At 37.5% G+C, this 19774-nt stretch overlaps 1 protein-coding gene across 4 annotated transcripts in view; it reads left to right on the top strand.

Annotated features, from left to right (window-relative positions):
- Positions 1-19774, top strand: part of Ctnna2 (catenin alpha 2) — a 954264-nt gene that overhangs the window by 853401 nt on the left and 81089 nt on the right. For all 4 annotated transcript variants that reach the window (XM_026396077.1, XM_026396076.2, XM_026396078.2 and 1 more), the window contains 3 exons: positions 4517-4609; positions 5202-5358; positions 14044-14244. In XM_026396077.1, coding sequence (XP_026251862.1) covers positions 4517-4609; positions 5202-5358; positions 14044-14244 — 451 coding nt within the window. The remainder of the gene's footprint in view (positions 1-4516; positions 4610-5201; positions 5359-14043; positions 14245-19774) is intronic.

Below are 19774 nucleotides of genomic sequence, written 5' to 3' on the forward strand. Positions count from 1 at the left end.
TTTTTGTCAACTTCACTGTCTCATCACTCTCCCAAGAATATTGCCACTCTGATTTTGGTCAACTAAGGTACTCATTAAAGGGGTAGGGAGTGGATGCCAATTGCAATACAAATTCAGTTCATGAAGCAAGCTGTTTTCTTACAAGAATCAGCATCAGCTGTCCTTGCTGATTTATTTTCTGACTAATTCTGCTAATATTATTATTTGCTTCACTCTTCGCTTTCTTACACACTGTGCCCCAGAAGAGGAGGAAAAAAAAAAAAAACATAATCATTGAGCAGCCAAAAAGTTGTTACTCAGGCAATCAGAAAAGAAATATTATGAGATGGACATCTTACCTGTCTGATATGGGTAATGATTCCCACCCAGGAGCACTGATCTCTTCCTTTTTTTAAACTCTTAAAGTTCTTGATGTAGGCAGCACACAATTTAGTGATGGCGTCTAAGCTCCCTCTTTTTCCCCAAGATAATTTGTTCTTAAGGCACTATGTCAGAGATAGAAGACTGGTCTAGTCCTTTTGCCTTTTACTTCCCCAAATCCATTATGCTCTCAAAAGTTATGGAGGAGCGCTTCCTTTCATATTTAGATTGCTGAGGGCAGGGGGTGGTTAATACAATAGGCCACCTATACTCATGGCCTATTCAACTTTCAGAAACCCCAAATCAATTTAAATAGACCAAAATTTAATACCTGATGATAGACTTTATTGTTTTCTAAGCTTCCAGGAAGGCAAATAACTCTTGTTGTCTGGGTGAAGTTGCAAATAATTCAAGACTGGAGAAAGTAAAGGCCAGAGCCAGCTGGACGTGCATGTCCCATAAATGTTGGTTTACTTGAGCCAGTTCCAAAATTCTAACAGATTCAATCACATTGCTCAGTGTCTTGGATCGTAACCTATTAGTGGCCTATGGTCTTCTTTTTTATTCCTATTGATCGCTTCAAATGTTTATGATTCTAGCCCACAGTTTCCTCCCTTCCCTCCCCCCACCACCTCCTTCACCATGTTGAATGGGTATTAGAGTAGAAAATACTGTGCTTTGGCCTGGCACCATGGTGGTGCACGCCTGTAATCCCGGCCTCACAGGAGGCTGAGACAGAAGGATCCTGAGTTCAAATCCAGCTTCAGCAATGATGAGGTGCTGGGCAACTCAGTGATACCCTGTATCTAAATAAAAAATACAAAATAGGGCTGGGGATGTGGCTCTGTGGTTGAGTGCCCCTAAGTTTAATCACTGGTACCCATCATCCCCGCCAAAAAAAAAGAAGAAAGAAAAGAAAAAACTGTGCTTTGAAAAATAGGATACTTTACCAAAGAGTTTCTGATATCATAATATTAGAGCTGTAATTAAATAGTAGATAATTGAAGCTGGGCAAAGTGGTGAATGCCTGTAATCCCAACCTCTCAGGAGGCTGAGACAGGAGAATTGCAAGTTCAAAGCCAGCCTCAGCAAAACTGAAGCTCTAAGCAACTCAATGAGACATTGTCTCTAAATAAAAAAATACAAAATAGGGCTGGGGATGTGGCTCAGTAATTGAGTGCCCCTGAGTTCAGTCCCTGGTACCAAAAAAGAAAAAAAAAAAGATAATTGACAAAACTGTGGGAATCAAAATACCTAGACCCATGTTCAGAGTTACCAAGATGCCAGTAGTTTCAATGAGGAGAGAAAAGCAAGCCAAAAGAAAATCAGGAAGGTAGGGATCTGGATCGAGTCCATGACCAATTTAAAATAAGCAAGACTGCCTTCGGAGATACTGAAATCTTTAACATCACATTGAAAATATTTTCAGAATGTTTCAGAACACAATGCAACGTAAATGAAATTCTGATTTTAAGTGGAATTAAACAGTAGGAATACATTGCACAGTGAAGGTTGCCAGACTGTAGGATTTGTGGATCAGGAAAATTAAATAGAATAAATAATTGGAGGATTACTCAGAGTTGCCAGCTCCTTACTTTTGCCACAGCCTGCTACCTCTGTCCTCCATACTAAGATTCTATGGGTAAGGAGGTTCCCATGTTAGACCTGAGCCAGAAAACAGTTTAAGCAAAGGATGGGAAAACATTTCAAAAGACACACAAAGAAAAATTTATTGTCGCCATGTGGATGTTACTAGTTGACTTTCTCATGTATAAGATTCCAGCTCTTCTCAGCCCTAGGTCCCCTGGGTTGACCTCCACCAAGTGACCCAGAGCCAGCATGGATGTGAAGCTATGTTCTGGACGGCTACCTCCAGAGCCATTATTTCCTTGACAGTGTTAGTTTGTTCTTGCTTTTCTTACAGGGATGAAAGAAAATATTAACCCATGATCTGGTTCCTGGGACATTTTATGGTTTCATGTTGTTGTGCCACATTCTTTTTAAATTGTCTTCTACTTTCAAAAGTGTGATCTCAAGTCTCTCTCACACCAAGCAATGATGGTAAAGGGCAAACAAAGCCTTCATCTAAAATCATCATTTCACGGAATGAAAAAGGTTGTTCAAGAGCAGATGTAGAAAGAATTTAATTGAAGATTAAAAGACAGAACTTGACATTAGAAAGATATAACTTTATGAAACTTTGTCTACATTATTCTGATTTTATTTTATTTTTCCTGTCGCTATAGACAGGGGGATATTGCATTCTGGACTCACTAAGGACCAGAATGTAGAAACCATGGTTGAACACTACAGCATTGGTAAACATTTGCTAGAAGATAAATTGAAAATTTTTCTAGTCAGATTAAGGTGTAGCTCCACTTTAGTTTTGAGCACCTATGGTGCATGCCAAATCACCACATGAAGTTCTACTCAATAAGTTATTCTTTCATTCATTCAATGAACATTTATAGACTACTTATTCTTTGTCATGTACTGAATCGGGCACTTGGAATGTAAAATTATGTAAATATAGAATACAAATATAACAAAGGTTAATCAAAATGCAGAATGGAGAAAATCTGAGGTAGCAAAAGGAAATGGAAGTTAAAGAGCTATGTGTTATTGTCCCTGCTAGGCTTTTAGAAAGTTTTATGCCCGTGGGCATTTAATATCCTTTCCTGTGAATGAGTAAGACAAGGCATATTTGTCTTTTCTTGTATTTGTTTTGAAAAGTATAATACTGAAATTTATCTGAAGATCAAAGGTACACCACATATTGTAAGAAATGACATGATAATGTTTGTAACTCATTTAAACTGTGATTTCTCCTACTCCCTATTTTCACGGTAATAGACATAATGTATCCTTCATCTTTCTTAAAACCTTCAGACAGGGATTCTTACACTAGTGACTTATTGAAGTAACCTTTGAAAGTATTCCTGGTATCACTGTCCGTACTTCATGCTACTGATGAGCAAACTGAATACAAAGTAATCACACAGCTGCTTAGTGGTAGAACCTGGATTGCTAGTTCTGAGATCCCCCACTTCTCTGCACTGGGCACTTGTGGTTTACTTCACATTAGGAATTATGCACAGGTGTAGCACATTTTCATCTCTAAGGGCATCAAGGCAGCTCTCAGCCGCCTGGTTCTGGAGGACAGAGGTGAATACATACCAAGGACAGATGGCTCAGAGGCTCCAGAGGATTCTGTCTCTTCTAATCACTTGTTTTATTTGCCCTACTGACCATAGCCCTCGATGACCTTCTCCTCTCCTTTGACCTTTCTAACCATCAATCTCCTGTCCTCTTGACACCATCCTGACGGAACTGATCAGTGCTCTGATGGCAGTTTTGCCTGCTGTTGACCTTGACCTATCAATCTGACCTTGTAATAACAATGTTCGACCCTTGATGAGAAGGAATAATTTAAATTGAACTGCCTGACCTGAGAACTTTGAATTTAATTCTGCTGTTTTGGCTTGTGTAGTATTTTGGAAAAATCAAAATTTTAATGCCTTGATTGTAGACTTGCACGTTCTAATTTGCCATGTATTCCACCATTGCCTACTGAGTCACACCAGCCTTTTCTATACATCTCTCTCGTCTGTCCCTGAAGGCATTTGAGTGGCTGCTGATAGCCTAGCATCTTCAGGCAGGTCTGGGTTCCTGTGGGCAGAGCACTTGAATTTTCAGCTTACAATGAGTCTCAAAATCCAAAGTATTGCCCATAGCATTTCTCCTACTGGTCAGAGTTAAGTACTGATGTGGCCTGGATCATAGGATTCCGTATTTAATGGTGAATCTTAGGAGGTCCAAGAAAGTGTAGGCAGATCAGGGCAGTCCATAGGGGAAAAAAAAAAAACAAAAAAAAAAACCAGTCCAAACAAACTCATTTAAAATATATCATTGTGTTGCGCTTGCAAATCTTGAAGCAAAAATTTGTTTTTAAGTGTCTGGGTTGGGGGGGGGGCAGAAATGCCTAAACTAGCATATGAGGAAGTAATATTTGGATAAACACAGAAGGGTTCCTTTATCATATTGGTTATAGGATTCTCCCAGGAATGACCTTTTCCCAGAGAAGGTGAAAGGTTATACAACAGTATGCTTTCTGTTGGCCCAGTGTGGTTTTTCACTTGAGTCCTCTTCAATGCAGGTTGCCAATTTGGCCTGTTCCATCTCCAACAACGAGGAAGGGGTGAAATTAGTCCGAATGGCAGCCACACAGATTGATAGCCTGTGTCCTCAGGTAAGCCTCCAATATTTTATTTTGTAAGTCAGTCAACGACCTGATACTCAGGACCCCCTGCACTCAAACCCTCATATCCCTTCTGTCCTTGCCTAAATTTCTTCTGACTGGTTTATGTTACCCACCAATCACGGGCTCTTTAAAGTTCTGCCTTTCTTAAAAAGAACTTCTAACTATTCCATGTATTATTGTGACAATTATTGTCTTTTCTACTCATATTGACTTATTCTGTTTGTTTTTGCTTGTTATTTAAATGCTCACTATCTATTTACCTTGTCTCAACAAGTAAATTATAAGTTTGCACAGGCAGAAAGGAAGAGTTATATTTCCTACATATCTACATTAACTTGTCCAGTAAATTCCTCTTGAAACCTGAGGCTAATTACTGTATCTTAAAAAGAAGAAGCAAAACAAAAATGAATGGTAGCTGATAACCTACTGTATCTTTTGTGTTTGGCATTGTCCTGAACACTGACAACCCATGTATCTGTAGAATGTGCAGAGCACCATGTTTCAATATGGTCTTTCACCTGCTTGCTCCCCTCTTGGAGGAATGTGGTCATCATGTCCCTGGATTGTTCCTAACAAATAGGTCATCAATGCTGCTCTCACACTGGCTGCACGGCCACAGAGCAAAGTTGCTCAGGATAACATGGACGTCTTCAAAGACCAGTGGGAGAAGCAGGTGCGAGTGCTAACTGAGGCTGTGGATGACATCACCTCGGTGGATGACTTCCTGTCTGTCTCAGGTAATCACAGGCCCCTTACCAGGCAGCTGGAAGAGGGAACAGGATGAGATAAGAAATATCTCACAGATGTCATGGGTCTGTGATTCAAGTGCTCTCCTTGGCCCTTTGAGCATTGGATCATCTCTGCAAATGTGATTATAACACCCTCTTGAAAATTTTCATTTCTAGATACTGAGTCAAGTCATCAGAGGGGTAAAAACACAACTTTCTGGTAAAGATGTCGGAGCCTGAACATATTATTTAAAGAGGTTTAGATTCTCTTTTGGTTTTTAAGCAGGAGGGAATTTTGAGTACATCTGAATCATCATATTAGAAAAGGTTACAGATTATCAGATTGGCCGGTGTGGCTATGTCTTAAAAACAGGCAATCGGTTATTCCAATTTGGCTATCTTAAGTGGGTCATTTTTCCAATAAGTGAAGGTCTGTGATGAGTCAGATAGAAATATCAGGAACAGAATTAAGCCACCAGAAGGCACGGGAAAGCCATCAAGGCTCTGAGCATCTGTCTGTTAGGTTGCATAAGGTAATGAGTAAAAGGAAAGGGAACTAGTCATCACTGTAATTGTAACTTTCTTCTTTGCACATGAAGCCAGACTGGAGGGTGCTAGCAGATTTGAATAACTATGAAGTCAATTTGACTTTTAATGGGACTCATCTTGCTGTTCAAGATCAGGTTACCAACCAGCAAAGGGGCCTTTTTTTTGCAAACACCAGTTCACTGTGGGGAGGAGGTGACTAGAAACAGGAGTTTTCATGAGGCATTAAAAGAACCAGGTGACCCTTGAAAATTCAAATTGGCCAGGTGTTGGTTCTACTGACAGGTTTATAGAGCTCACTCCTACCTAGCCCCTCAGCACAAGACACATCACTGCTGGTAGGAGCCAGGCCTAAGGGACCTCTGACTACAGCCATTCAGAAGGATTTCTGGAGGGAAGGCTTCCATGTTTGGGTACTTTTCCTATTTGCCATCTTTCCTTTTCATGAAGAAGCAGACAATGAATTATATTAGACACTTGTTTGGGGGGCTTGTCTGAGAGCAGTGTAGTTGAATCTTATAGATCTGATTATCCAAAAGCCAAGTTTTCACTGATGGAAAACAAGATGAGAAAAAAAAAAAAAAATGAGCTACCACGTGCATAGGGTCTGTAATTTTCTGTTTGCTTTAATTCTCACCAAAATTCTAATATAGATATTCATATACTAAGTCTTCCTTTGAAAAAACGAAGCCAGTGAAAGGGGCAGTAACTTGGCAGAGATGGTACTGAATCATGATCACTTTTTTTCAGAAACTTCACGGTTCTCTGTAAGTTAAGATTAGAAGGGAAATTTCTTTCCCTTGGTGCTTTCTACTTTCTGCTTTTCTACTTTCACTTCAGATCCCTTCTCCTACCTCTGTTCTCATTCCGATTTCTAATCTTGTTCAGAAACCTGTCTTGTTTTTTCTTCCCAAGGTGCTTGGTTTTTGATGACTTGTCAAAGCAGCTCTTCATTTAAATATCCCCCTATCTAGGGGTTGGCTGATTAAAAAAAAGAACTCAATATGTTACCATTTCTTGAGTTTTTGCTTTGCCAACAGCTGAGCCCTCATACTGTAAAAAATGCCCCCCAAATACTTTTCTCGTAAGGTGCTTAGAAATTGTTTAGATAGATATGTTGAGGATTCAGGTGCTAGGGAATAGAAGTTAGCTACCGATACTAAGTCTTCTTCTAGTGTCTATTTATGAAGGTGACTGCAGGGTCCCCACCCAACCTCAAACCTCATATAGCCAGCCTGAGAGCCCCTGGAAATCTTCCTCTGAGTCCCCTTCAAAGTACGAATACATAGATAATATCCATACACTACCTTTTATTCAGAGAGGGATCATTTGGAAACTTAAAACTTTCCCAACTTCTCTTTTTCTTCAAATTCATGTACAAAAATTTCTGGGGGGGGGGGTGTGAGGTAAGGAGAAGCAATGTGAGCAGGCCTTATCTCAGGCTTTTTGAATAGTGCAAAGCTTTTCTTAATTTCCTTCCCCCATGCCCTGCCTCTGTCACCTTTCTCCCTGGCGTTCCTTTGTGCATCTCATTATTACCAGCAACAAGAACAGCTTTGGCTCTGGCAGATAACACCCTTGTGGTCCAACCCTAGTTGTACAAATGCCATGGCAGGCCATGAACAGATGCTGTCAGGGAGCCAGGTTGGCAGGGCCTGCTGGGGCATGCCTTCGGAGTTGACAATCAGGCAGTGGGCACCTTTCTACAAATACAGCCAGGCAAAAAAAATGACACAACCCACTCTTTCTGTTGCTAGGCTGTGGACACAGCCAAATAGTTGGGAAAGTGTTTTTCCTCTGATCTTTGAGGTAGAACCAAACATTTTGCATCACTATATTGCAAGTTTGGCCTAGGAGATGGTATTTTGGAACGACATGAATGGAATTGTATGTATCAGTTTCTTCTTGGGGACTATCTATTCCAGCCTGAAACTCTATTTTAAAAAATACGAAAAAAATTTTTAAAAGACTATAGTTGTTTTTTTCTTTTCTTCTTTTTTAAGGCTACCTGAACTTGTATATCTGAGAGTTTAATTTGTTCAGCTGAAATGCAACAAGTTTGGGAGCAGCAATGCTAGCTATTAACATTACAAAAGCAGAGCCAATTTTCAGTGTGGCCTGGGCTCATAAAAATGTGAAATAGCTGCATTAGAACATTTAAACCTTTCCTACTGGGCAAAAGCTACATTTTTTAATAGTGCTTTAAAATGAGCACCTTGGCATTAGCCATGTGACAGTTTAATTCTTGGGTTTGGCTCACAAAATTATAGAAATCTAAGATTTGACAAAACCCTTAACTCAATCCCATAATATCCAAAATTTGTTTTGTTTTGTTCTGTTTTTCCATTTCTTTTTTCTTTTTCTTTAGGATCTTGAATTTGTTTTCTTTAAAAAATTTACACAGTGACTTTAGTTTAGAATTTAGAAATGGGAGCTTTGTGCTTTATAAAAATCATGTAGTTTGGTCATCATTGATTAATTAAAATTTTTTTAGAATTACATATTTTTCAAGAGGTTGCAAAAATCCAAGGACATGTATTACAAAATATGTTGCAGTCAAATATTTAATGACATGTTTATGCCCCTTGCTTGATATTAGAATGCACCATCGCATGTGCCTGGCAGTTTTTCCTAGCAATGTAATCTATGGAATAATATTGAGTTTATTACTACCTTCACTTTTTTTCTTTTCTTTTTGGAATAGCATTCCTCTATCTCCTTACTTTAGGAGGAATTATTATTCTTCAAAATACCTTAGAATAAAAATGTAAAATGTGTTGCTCCTCCCTCCCGCCCCAGAGAAGCTTAACCACTAAGCCACATTACCAGCCATTTCTATTTTATTTGAGACAGGGTCTTGCTACGTTCCTTAGGGGCCTCGCTAAGTTGCTGAGGTTTGCTTGAACTTGCAGTCCTCCTGCTTTAGTCTTACAAATTGCTGTGTTACGGGTGTGCACCACCATGCCTGCTGGATTGCTCCTTTTTAATGGACATGTTTATCCAAAATCTTTTCCTTGATTATCTGCTATCTGTACAATGATTCGAGGAATGAAAATATGAATCAAGAATAGATTTTGCCTTCAAATAATTCATTGCCCTTCTTGATTAAAAAAAAATTATATACATATATACCCAGTCCTGTTTAGAAACAACTTCTGCACTCTCAGGTCAGTGTATCTCATACACTCTAAGAGCCCATATATACACTAAGCATAGTCTTCTGACCAAAGATTTCATGTCTATATGAACAGTTATGGCTATTTTTCAAATACATTGTTAATGCTTTGGTGAACAAAATGCAATTTATTTTAAAGTATTCTCAACCCTATTGGCTTTTACATGTTTATCATCCATTAGTATAACAACTCTCATTAGAGAAGTATTACTTGTTTTTCAATAAAAGGGGACCTGTAATTGGGGAACCTTGGGAAATCCTAAGTATACTATCTTAATATTTCAAAAAAAAATTGACTTGAAAATATATGTTTTTGGCATTTTTGTCTAGTATGAGATAATTGTATTTACTCTGTATCTTCTATTTCATTGGTCTTCATGTCTATTTCGGTGCCAATATTATGTTTTTGTTTCTATAGCTCTGTAGTATAATTTGAGATCTGGTATTGGGATGCCTCCTGCTTTGCTTTGCTTGCTAAGGATTGCTTTGACTATTCTGGGTCTCTTTATTTTTCAAAATGAATCTTATAACCACTTTTTCTCCTTCTATGAATGTCATTGGAATTTTGATGGGAATTACATTGTATCTGTATAGTGCTTTTGGTAGTATGGTCACTTTGACAATATTAATTCTGCCTATCCGAGAACATGGGAGGTATTTTTATCTTGTAAGTTCTTCTTTAATTTAATTTCTTTAATTTCTTTAGTGTTGTATAGTTTTCACATCTTTTGTTAAATGACTGATTCCCACGTGTTGTTTGTTTGTTTGGTTTGGTTTTTGTTTTTTTCTTTGTTTTGTTTTGTTTTTTTGAGGTTATTGTGAACGGGATAGCTTTCCTAATTTCATTTTCAGCAGATTCATCATTGGAGATTAGGAACACAATTGACTGATGGGTGATGATCTTGTGTCCTCCTATTTTCCTGAGTTCATTTATGAGTTCTAAAAGTTTTCTGGGGGAGTTTTGGGGGTCTTCTAAATATAGGATCATGTTGTCAGCAAACAGGGATAATTTGGGCTCTTTTCCTGTTTATCTCTCTTTAATTTCCTTCCCTTGCCTGGTTGCTCTGGCCAGAGTTTCGAGGACTGTATTGAATAGGTGAAAGTGGCCATCCTCGTCCTGTTCCTGTTGTTAAAGGAAATGCTTTCAGTTTTTCTCCATTCAGAATAATGTTCACCTTGGGTTTATCATATATACCCTTTACAGTGTTGGTTCAGGAACTTATTTTCTTAATTAGACTCCTAAAATACAAGAAGTAAAATAAAAAAATCAATGAGTGTGGTGGCATCAAATTAAAAAGCTTCTTCACAGCAAAGGAAACAATTGAGTGTGAAGAGAAAAGCCAAAGTGTGTGAGAAAATCCTTACCTCCTGCCACCTCAAATAGGGCATCCATATCCAGGACATATAAAGAACTCAAAAAACATAAAAAAATAAATAAAAAACCTAATCAATAAATTAGCCAAATAACTGAACAGACACTTCTCAAAAAGAAGAAATACAAATTATCAACAAATATATGAAAGATGTTCAATATCCGTAGCAATTAGAGAAATTCAAATTAAAACTACATTGAGATTTCATCTCACTCCATTAAAAATGGCAATTACCAAGAATACAAGCAACAATAAATGTTGGCAACGATGTGGGGGAAGAGGTACACTCATTCATTGCTGGTAGAACTGCAAATTGGTGCTACTGTTACCACTGTGGAAAGCAGTATGGATATTCCTCAGAAAACTTGGAATGGAACTACCATGTAACCCAGCTATCCCACCCTTGGGAATATATCCAAAGGACTTAAAATCAGCAAACTACAGTGATGCAACCATATCAGTTCACTATAGCCAAGATATATAGCCAACCTTGGTGCCTTTCAACAGATAAAGCAAATGTGTTTTATATACACAATGGAGTTATTACTTAGCCATAAATAAAAATGACTTTATGGCATTTGCTGGTAGATGCATAGAATTGGAGACTATCACGTAAAGTGAAATAATCCAGTCCCCAAAAGTCAAAGGTCAAAAGTTTTCTCTGCTTTGCAGAAAGTAATCCAAAATAAGAGGGGGGAAAGGATAAATAGAAAAGAATATAAGATCAGTGGAGTAGACAAACTGGAATAAAGGAAAAAGACACTGGAATAAACCTGACCTAACTTTCATCCACAGACACTAATTAAAAAAATAAACTACAAAGAAATAGCAGAAATATCACTAAAATAGAGGGAAGAGAACAGGGAAAGGAAGGAGTGAAGGGAAAGGAGAAGTGCTGGGGACTGAATCAGAAAATTATATTCCATGCTTTTAAATTATGTCAAAATGAACCCCTATTGTCATGCATATTTAAAAGAACCAACAAAAATTTTTCAATTAGTAAACTGTAAAGTTAATAAGGTTAATATTTTATTCACAAGAAATCACTAACTTGTCTAACCACTTAACAAATTAGTTGATTGGGCTGATTAAAAAATGTTTTGTTACCATGGACTTTCGGCCCTATGCTGGTTTTTCTCCAAATAAAAGCTCATTTTTTTCTTGTTTTTTAATTAAATTAGATCTATATTTCCATTTTGGGGAATAGTTGTTGTTTTTAACCCCTACCAATTCATCTTAATATAGTGGGACATGAGTGCGCTTCTTCAAATTTTTAGAATTATTATTAAGTCCAGAGAGATTAATAACTGATATAATTAACAGAGTCCTCACTGTTTTACATTCGGTTCCAAAATACTATCTTTTTTTAAAAAAATGAACAGAAAAGCAGTGGCTATGTCTATTCTTAGAGGAAGGTGTTATTCAGAGAAGAGGGCACCCAGGTTCGAGGTTTGGGCAGGAAGCCCTTTCCAGCTGCTCCCTTCCAGGGGCCAGGGCACAGTGTAATTGTCTCAAGGAATCCAGCAGGGCAGTAGAAGAGGCTTATTTCAATCAATTTTTTTTTTTTGTATGTAAAATCCTTTGCCACGTTTTATCTGAGTGAACATTTTCCTCAGGTTTCCTTTTGAGGTGAGTTCATCTGTTCTAATCCAAAATCTCATGAAAGGATAATTTTTAGAAGTTCCTTAATAAAAGTAAAAACTTCTTAAATCTATATTTTCACAACTATGTGTGTGTGTGTGGTTGGTTTTTTGTTGTTGTTGTTTGTTTGTTTTGTTTTTGTTTTTTGGTTTGTTTGACTCAAAAATTTTCAGTCTTTTGAAAGTATTACTTTTTTGAGTTTAAGAAAGCTGAATACTTGAATTCAAATACTTTGTTGTTTTTCTATTTTAATTTATATGTGAAATTAAAGAACTAGAGAATATAGAAATCAGAAACTTACAATGGGTGAGAAAATAAAATTGTATAAGGTTACAATGGGATGTTTATGAAAAGCAAATTATACCTTCCAATTTTCTACCCACTTTCCAAATGAACAAATATTCCCTCTGAGTGCTGGATTTAATGAAAGTGGGAGGGATTCCCTAGGGTTTGCTAGGTCCCTTTTTCAACTCTCCTTCTTTGAGAACTTTAAACTCAGAACTAGTCCTGGGAACTTCTTAGATATATAATAATGTAATAATTCATTTAGTTCTCTTACTATTCATTGAATTTGGCAATTATAATTTTTAAAGATTAACCTATTACTGAGGACCATTGGTAAACTTGTTCTGTTTAGCTACTTAAAGCATGTGTGTTTGTGTCTAAGTCTATTCATATGGCTATAAAAATATCATAAATGAGGTTGCTTATAAACAACAAAATGTACTTCTCACAATTCTGAAGGCTGAAAGTCCAAGATGGAGGTGTCCTGTGAAACCCTGCTTCCTTACAGACTTTTCCATAACCTTAGGTGACTTGAAAGGGTGAAGGAAGTTTTTAGGGTCTCTTTTATAAAGACACTAATCCTATTCATGAGAGTTCTGTCTTCATAACCTCATCACCTGCCAAAGTCCTTACCTATTAGTCCCAGATCTCATACAGTATGAATTCATCACTCAGACCATGATACATCTCTGATTTCTACATTCTCTAGTTCTTTAATTTCAAACATAAATTAGAAGAGAAAAATAATAAAATTATTTATTGTGCTGTTCAAAGGACATAATTACATACATGGTAGATAAAACTTTGTTCCCTTGTTAGACTGTGAGATCAGGTATTTTCTCTATGCCGGTAGAGAATGAAACTGCTCCTTCTCCTACATGTTATCTTCGTTGGGCAGTGACAGGAGATGAGAGAGATGCTTGTCTTGACTGAAATCTGATGCAATCAGCCACATGATTGGATTTGATTTTAATTGTGAGGGAACTCTGTGATCTTCACCTCATGAATTTTCCCATTGCATATACCTGCTATATGGCATGACTTTAAAATACTGGGTGATATTTATTCTGTCCCATCCCTTAAATCTTTCTGTAATAAACACACACACACACACACACACACACACACACACACACACACACACATACACACACATACATACACACACAGTGAAACAAACATGTAATCAAAGCTTCACTTGGTTCAAGTTTAGAAAGGATTCTACTAGGTCAGATTACTTAATGTTGGCTACCACAACTACTCCTACAAGACCCTCTGGGCAAAAAGTCTCAATCTTTGAAACAAAGAAAGGGCTAGCTATTCTTTATATCAGTGGCAATGAAAGTCTCATTCCCAAAGTAGCAGCATTAACATCACTGGGAACTTCACAGAAACTCTGTCTTGGGCCCCACATCAGAGCTACTGAATCAGATATCCTACAGGTAGCACAGAGCAGTCTGTGTGATGCTGCAAGCCTTCTGGCTGATGCTCAGATTTTACAACTACTATTGTAATTATAAAGTATGCCCTTTAAGTACCATTTCAGTGTTATTAGGCATGCACTGATATATGCAAGGTGAGGACTCATGATAGTTGTTGAGTTAATTTTAGATTGGCTATTAAGTTCTGAGTGATATAAAGCCATATATAAATGTGTATGTATGCTCCCCACAGAAAATCACATCTTGGAGGATGTGAACAAATGTGTGATAGCCCTCCAAGAGGGGGATGTGGATACCCTGGACCGGACTGCGGGCGCCATCCGGGGACGGGCAGCTCGGGTGATACACATCATCAATGCTGAGATGGAGAACTATGAAGCTGGGGTTTATACTGAGAAGGTGCTGGAAGCTACAAAATTACTTTCTGAGACAGGTAAGCATGGATTTTAGATCTGTCCAAAATGTTAACGCCGTGATTAATTTCCATATCTGAATAAATCTGTTGCATTATTCTTAGAGGCCTTTTTGTTTTTAAATTTTGCACATGTCGTTGTAATCCTTTCTAAACTTGAACAGAGTGGAAGCTTTGTTTACATGTTTGTTTGATTGTATGTTTTTTTATTACAGAAAAAATATAATTATTTTATTGCATTATTTTCACTGTGCAATATAAAAGATAGAGTACTCGAATGTTTTTGTTTCTTGAACTTGAATTTGAATAACTTAAACCAATAGCAGTTTTGTTACTTTTAATGTGTGTATCATTTTATAGTGTTCACATGTCATCTCATTTGATTCTCACAAGGACTTTATGAAGTAGGCAGAGAAACTTTGATTATTTCCAGTTACTGATGAGCAAATGGAGGTTCAAATTTGCTAACAGACCGAAGTGAGATGACAGGGATAGAAAATAGTTCCAATGTGATTGGAAGTTGTCATCTGAAACTTGAAAACCATTTTTTCCATCTCTTGCTTCAGAGGACAAAGTCTTAAGGGGAAACACTGGACAGTGGGTGGGAAGTAGCATAGATTGTGCATGACTTGGGACATTCTCCCAAAAAAGGAGGTGGTGGCTGCTGAAGAAGGCTGGACTGTCAGCACACTCCTTCACATGTCCTCCTCAAGGGCGTGTGCATACTGGGGACTCACTGCTTCAGTAAGGAACAGTTACTCAGGGGAGCCTGTCAGAGTGCTCTGGTGCATTGGGATGGAAAAACAACTCATTTCCACTGAGTTGGCAAAGCAATCTACAACTTGAAGAATGTCAAAAGACTGGTCATCTTTCCTTTTATTAATTTAGTTTTTGCTCTTGACTACAGTCTCTTGGCTTCAGAAGTCCCTTCTGCGTTGCATCTTTGCTTATGTGTGTGGGGTGAGGGATGAGAACAGAGAGAATATTCTAAGAACAGGAAACTGGAAGATAGAAAAGGAGAACTTAAATTTATGTTGTATGGGGTTGTGAGCAAGTCATGAATTGGGTTGTAAGTATGTACAGAAGGGCCTCTGCCCTCGTGCCCCGAGGGAAGCCCTCTTGGATTTGTACATGGACTTTGGACATCACTATGCTTTTTAAACGTAGATGTCTCTGAAAGGTCACATAGAGCAGTGTTCCAAGTTCTGCATGAGAAGACATATTAGTGGAGATATGTTTCTTTCTATATGGATTTATCATTTAAAGACTTGTTTAGATATTTATTAGCCTGGAAATAGCAAGGTAAAATCAACTCATTTTCTCGGAAATATAAGATGATAGAGTGCAATATCATAATAATGAGCACATGTAGAAATTGTTGCCGTTGAGAATTCTAGCAGACTTAGAACTTAAAATAATAATGATAATAATAAGATATCCTTGCATTTTAATTAGCTGAGATTTAGTAATGGTTTTTTTTTCCCAAATAGTCTTGCAATTACATTCAGTAGAGCAAACATAAGCAAACCATATAGTATTTCTTTCCTTAGATGGTGTTATGGTTTGTGTGTGAGATGTACCCTGAAAAGCTCTTGTGTTGATGAAAGAATGTTCTGAGGTGAGATGATTAGATTATGAAAGTTGTGACCTAATCAGTGGATTCATCCATTGGGTGGATCAATAATGTGAATGGGTTGCTAGCTATAGGCAGGAGGGTCATGGTTGGTGAAAGTAGGTCACTGTGGACATGTCCTTGGGTTATATTGTCCCTGCCTCCTCTCTCTCTCTCTTTCTGCTTCCTTACTACTATGAGCTGAACAGTTTTCCTCTGCCATGCCCTTGCAACATGATGTTCTGCCTCAGCTTGGTCCAAAGCAATGGAGTCAGCTGACCATGGTCTGAACTTCTTAAACCATAAGTAAAAAATAAACTTTTCCTTCTCTAAGGGGTTCTTGTCAGGTATTTTGATCACAGAGACCAAAAGCTGACTAATAACACACTTGGGAAAATTAGAAGCAGGTATTATTACTCTTCAATTTAGAGACTTTTTTTTTAACCCTTGAAAGGAGATTCTGTCAAGTTTTTGTGATTCTTACCTGCTAGTTTGTCAGCTCTCTTCTCTTACAAAGTCTCAGCTTGGTGTGGTCTATCTAATAATATAGTATTACTTGCTTGCGGCTGACCCTAAATAAAGAGTATCAGAGAAAAATAGAAGACATGGAAACACAAGTCTTGCTTACACATAGACTAGAGGAAGAATTGTGGTAAATGAAAAATATAGAGCAAATTGCCAATTTATATGTGATTTGGTGCCCACAAAGAATTCAGGCACCATTCAGAAGACACATTTTTATGTTTTCTCTTATTGTATCTTAGGTTACTTTAGTAAAAGGAGTGGTGTTTATGAGGTCAAAACCTCCTGAAAGGAAAGGTAATTGCTTAGTTGATTGAACTTTTAACATAATTTTCACCCAAACTCTAGGAGTGTAAATAATTTTCTAGTTAATTTTATATAAAAAAAATCCTCAGTGAAATAACCAATTCTTTCTGGATTGTGTTGTCACTAACCAAGACTTAACCTCTTGTTCATTGTCAAACCATTTAACATTCTCATCCCAACTCTTCCTCGAAATGGTTGAGCATTCTGGAAACTTTTCTAAGGAATTCTCCTTACAGTGATATCTGCATTCCATTCCTAGGAGAATAGAGTGAATGAGTGAGAAATTTAGAATCTACTTTTCAGAATCTTTTGAAGGTAACTTGGAAAGTAACCAGATAGAAGAGATTGAAATAGTGTTTATATAAAACTGTTAGAAATGATAAAAATAGGTGTTAAAGAAAAGTAGATTTTATTGGGCTAAGAACTTACAAAGATATGTCAATTATTTGGCCTCTTTCTCTAATTATTCTTTATTTCATAAACCAGAATATATTGCTTCTTTATAACTAAGTAGAGAGATTGCCACAGAAATGGAAACAAACCACTTGCTGTTAACTAATTGCTAGTTAGAATTGCTGGTGAATAAGCTTGCTCAGATCAAGGACATGAAATTTGAGGAAGACCACAGAATCAATCAATTACAGTAATATAAGGCTAGTTCTAATGTGTGGATGTCTATGCTAAGGAAATATATAGCCTCAAAATAAAAACTCCTGTGCATGTGCCAAATCCTGTACTGATGCCAAATTTCTGCCTTTGGGTTAATATTTTATTTGAATTGATCACTTTTCTGTATAAACTTAGCTAATGTCATGAGAGTACATTTGATTTTGGGGAGAGAACAAAGGGGTGGTAGGCAAGAAGGAGAAGACAAGGAGAAAGATGAGAAGACAAGGAGAAAGATGAGAAAAAAAGAAAACAAATAAATTATTATGTTTTTTTTCTTTTAAAAATTTGAGTTGTTTGATTTAAGACCCTGAGCTGTGCTACTGACACTTTGGTCTGAGCAATTCTTTCTTGGGGGTTAGAGGCCTGTGCTTCCTGTGCATTGTAGAATACTTAGATTCTGCCTCTACCCACTAGATGCTTGAGGCATCTGTTGCCTTTCCCACACTAAATTCTGATAATAAAAATTATCTCTAGACATTGCCAGATTCCTGTGTTGGGGGTGACAATACCCACTGTGAATCACTGGCCTAAGGTAAAGAAATATCCCCAAACAGAGAAAAGTTTGAGTAGGGCAAAATGGAGCCTGTGTACTAAAGACACAGAGTAGCGAAGGGCATGGTGTGGGAGTGTGTTGCAGAGAAGTATTTATAAAAGGGCAGTGTGCTTAGCTAAACCAGATATTGCTGCAGAAGGTGATCATCAACACTCCCTAGCCCCTGTTTATGCACGTGAGTGACTGCAGGGTGGGGCCACTAAAGGACCACTCCTACTCTGTGATATGATGGCCTTCCATGAGTGGCTATGAGGAGTGACAAAACCATTTGTGGTTTTTTTCCATGAATTATTTTCCTTCCTCAGTAAAGACAGTATTTGACATAAGAAGGCTTTTTGTGTTGATATGAATGCTAAGTAAAATGTAAGAAAATAATTTCATGGAATACTAGTATGCTAAAATTATAGGACAGCATCATGTAAAAATTTACCTATTTATTTCTTAGGAAACCAACATAGCAATAAAATGGATCTACAGCAGACCCAATAAATACTTACATAGCTTTTTTGATGGGGTCTTCAATAAAACCTGAATTATAAGAAATTGCCAACGGCTTGGTAGTTAGTACACGCTTGACCAGACTCATTTTCAGAGATCTCATTTGCAAAGTCAGGTCACTGCAGAAGGCTGAGGCGGGTAAAAATATATTAGTGACATCATATTTAGATATCCAAAGAGTTGTTCATTCTTTGCTGAATGGATTATATTCAAATGTCATTTTTGTAAATTTGATAGCTCTTGCAGATTTGTGGCAATGTGACCATTATTGGGTTGAGAGTGCTCTGAGACTCTGTCAGACATTTCTCCTTTAGAGGACCAAAATGGGAGACATTTAAGATGAAAATATTTTTAAATAAGTGTTCTGTTATTGATCATTCTGGAGGAAGAGGTTAAAATTCCATTATTTTGAAGAACACCTAGGCCAAACCAGTAGTACGATTTTTACCTCCAAGGTCTAGAACCTGAAGTTTAATAAGAGAGAAACGAGATTCTTGACCTCCTTTCTGTATTGTTTACATAGGAAATGTAAGAGGATCAGCAAATAGAAAGTACTCAGCTGGAAATAATTTTGAAGGGTCCTTTTATCTCAGTTCAATGCAATAGAGTGAACCTACGGTAGCCTGCCAACTAACTTTCATCTTAAACAAATTAGTTGATCCCTCTGGGATACAGTTTGGGGTATTGCTTGATGTTTGATCACTCAAGGATGGCCAATATTATTCATCTTAGAACATGTATGTACACCACTGTTGCTGGTCTCTTGGTGACCACTCTCCATAGGAACTCATAGTGCCTGTGAATCCTGTGTATAAATCCACTGCTCCATCTGGATAGGTGCTTCATGGTTCTATCAGAACACATCTACACAGCTCCCACTATCCTCCCTATAATGTTCTTTATTTCCTCCTCCTCTTCCTTCTCAACATCTGTTTATTGAACTTATTCTTTAATGCTAACTCAGATCTCAGTTGGAAACCGAGAACTCTCAGTCTTTTGACGTATTTCCTCTTCAGCGTAAAAGGCTGCACTCATAACCAGGTTCAGTTCCTAGAGGCAGGTGCTTCTGTGTGAACCTACAGCCTAGAAGGCTTTTATCATACAATTAGCATTTAATATATATGCATTGATTAAATGAACACAAACCATTGGGATATTGCACATTTTATTTTTAGTAGAGAATATGTTCATTGGCAACCTCCGGCTCACAGCCCAAGATTCCTAAATAAATGGAGAGAATTTTCCCCTTCCACTTTCTACATTTCAAAGGGGAGCAATCTGATTGACTGTTTGGGGCGTACTTCCTACATTTGGACTCACAGTAGGGTAGCATTTTACAATTGTACGGATTTGGGCCATCTGCCTTATCCTTGTGGCTGGATTGAGGGAAG

This window comes from Urocitellus parryii, chromosome 12, assembly GCF_045843805.1.
Source record: "Urocitellus parryii isolate mUroPar1 chromosome 12, mUroPar1.hap1, whole genome shotgun sequence".
NCBI lineage: Eukaryota > Metazoa > Chordata > Mammalia > Rodentia > Sciuridae > Urocitellus > Urocitellus parryii.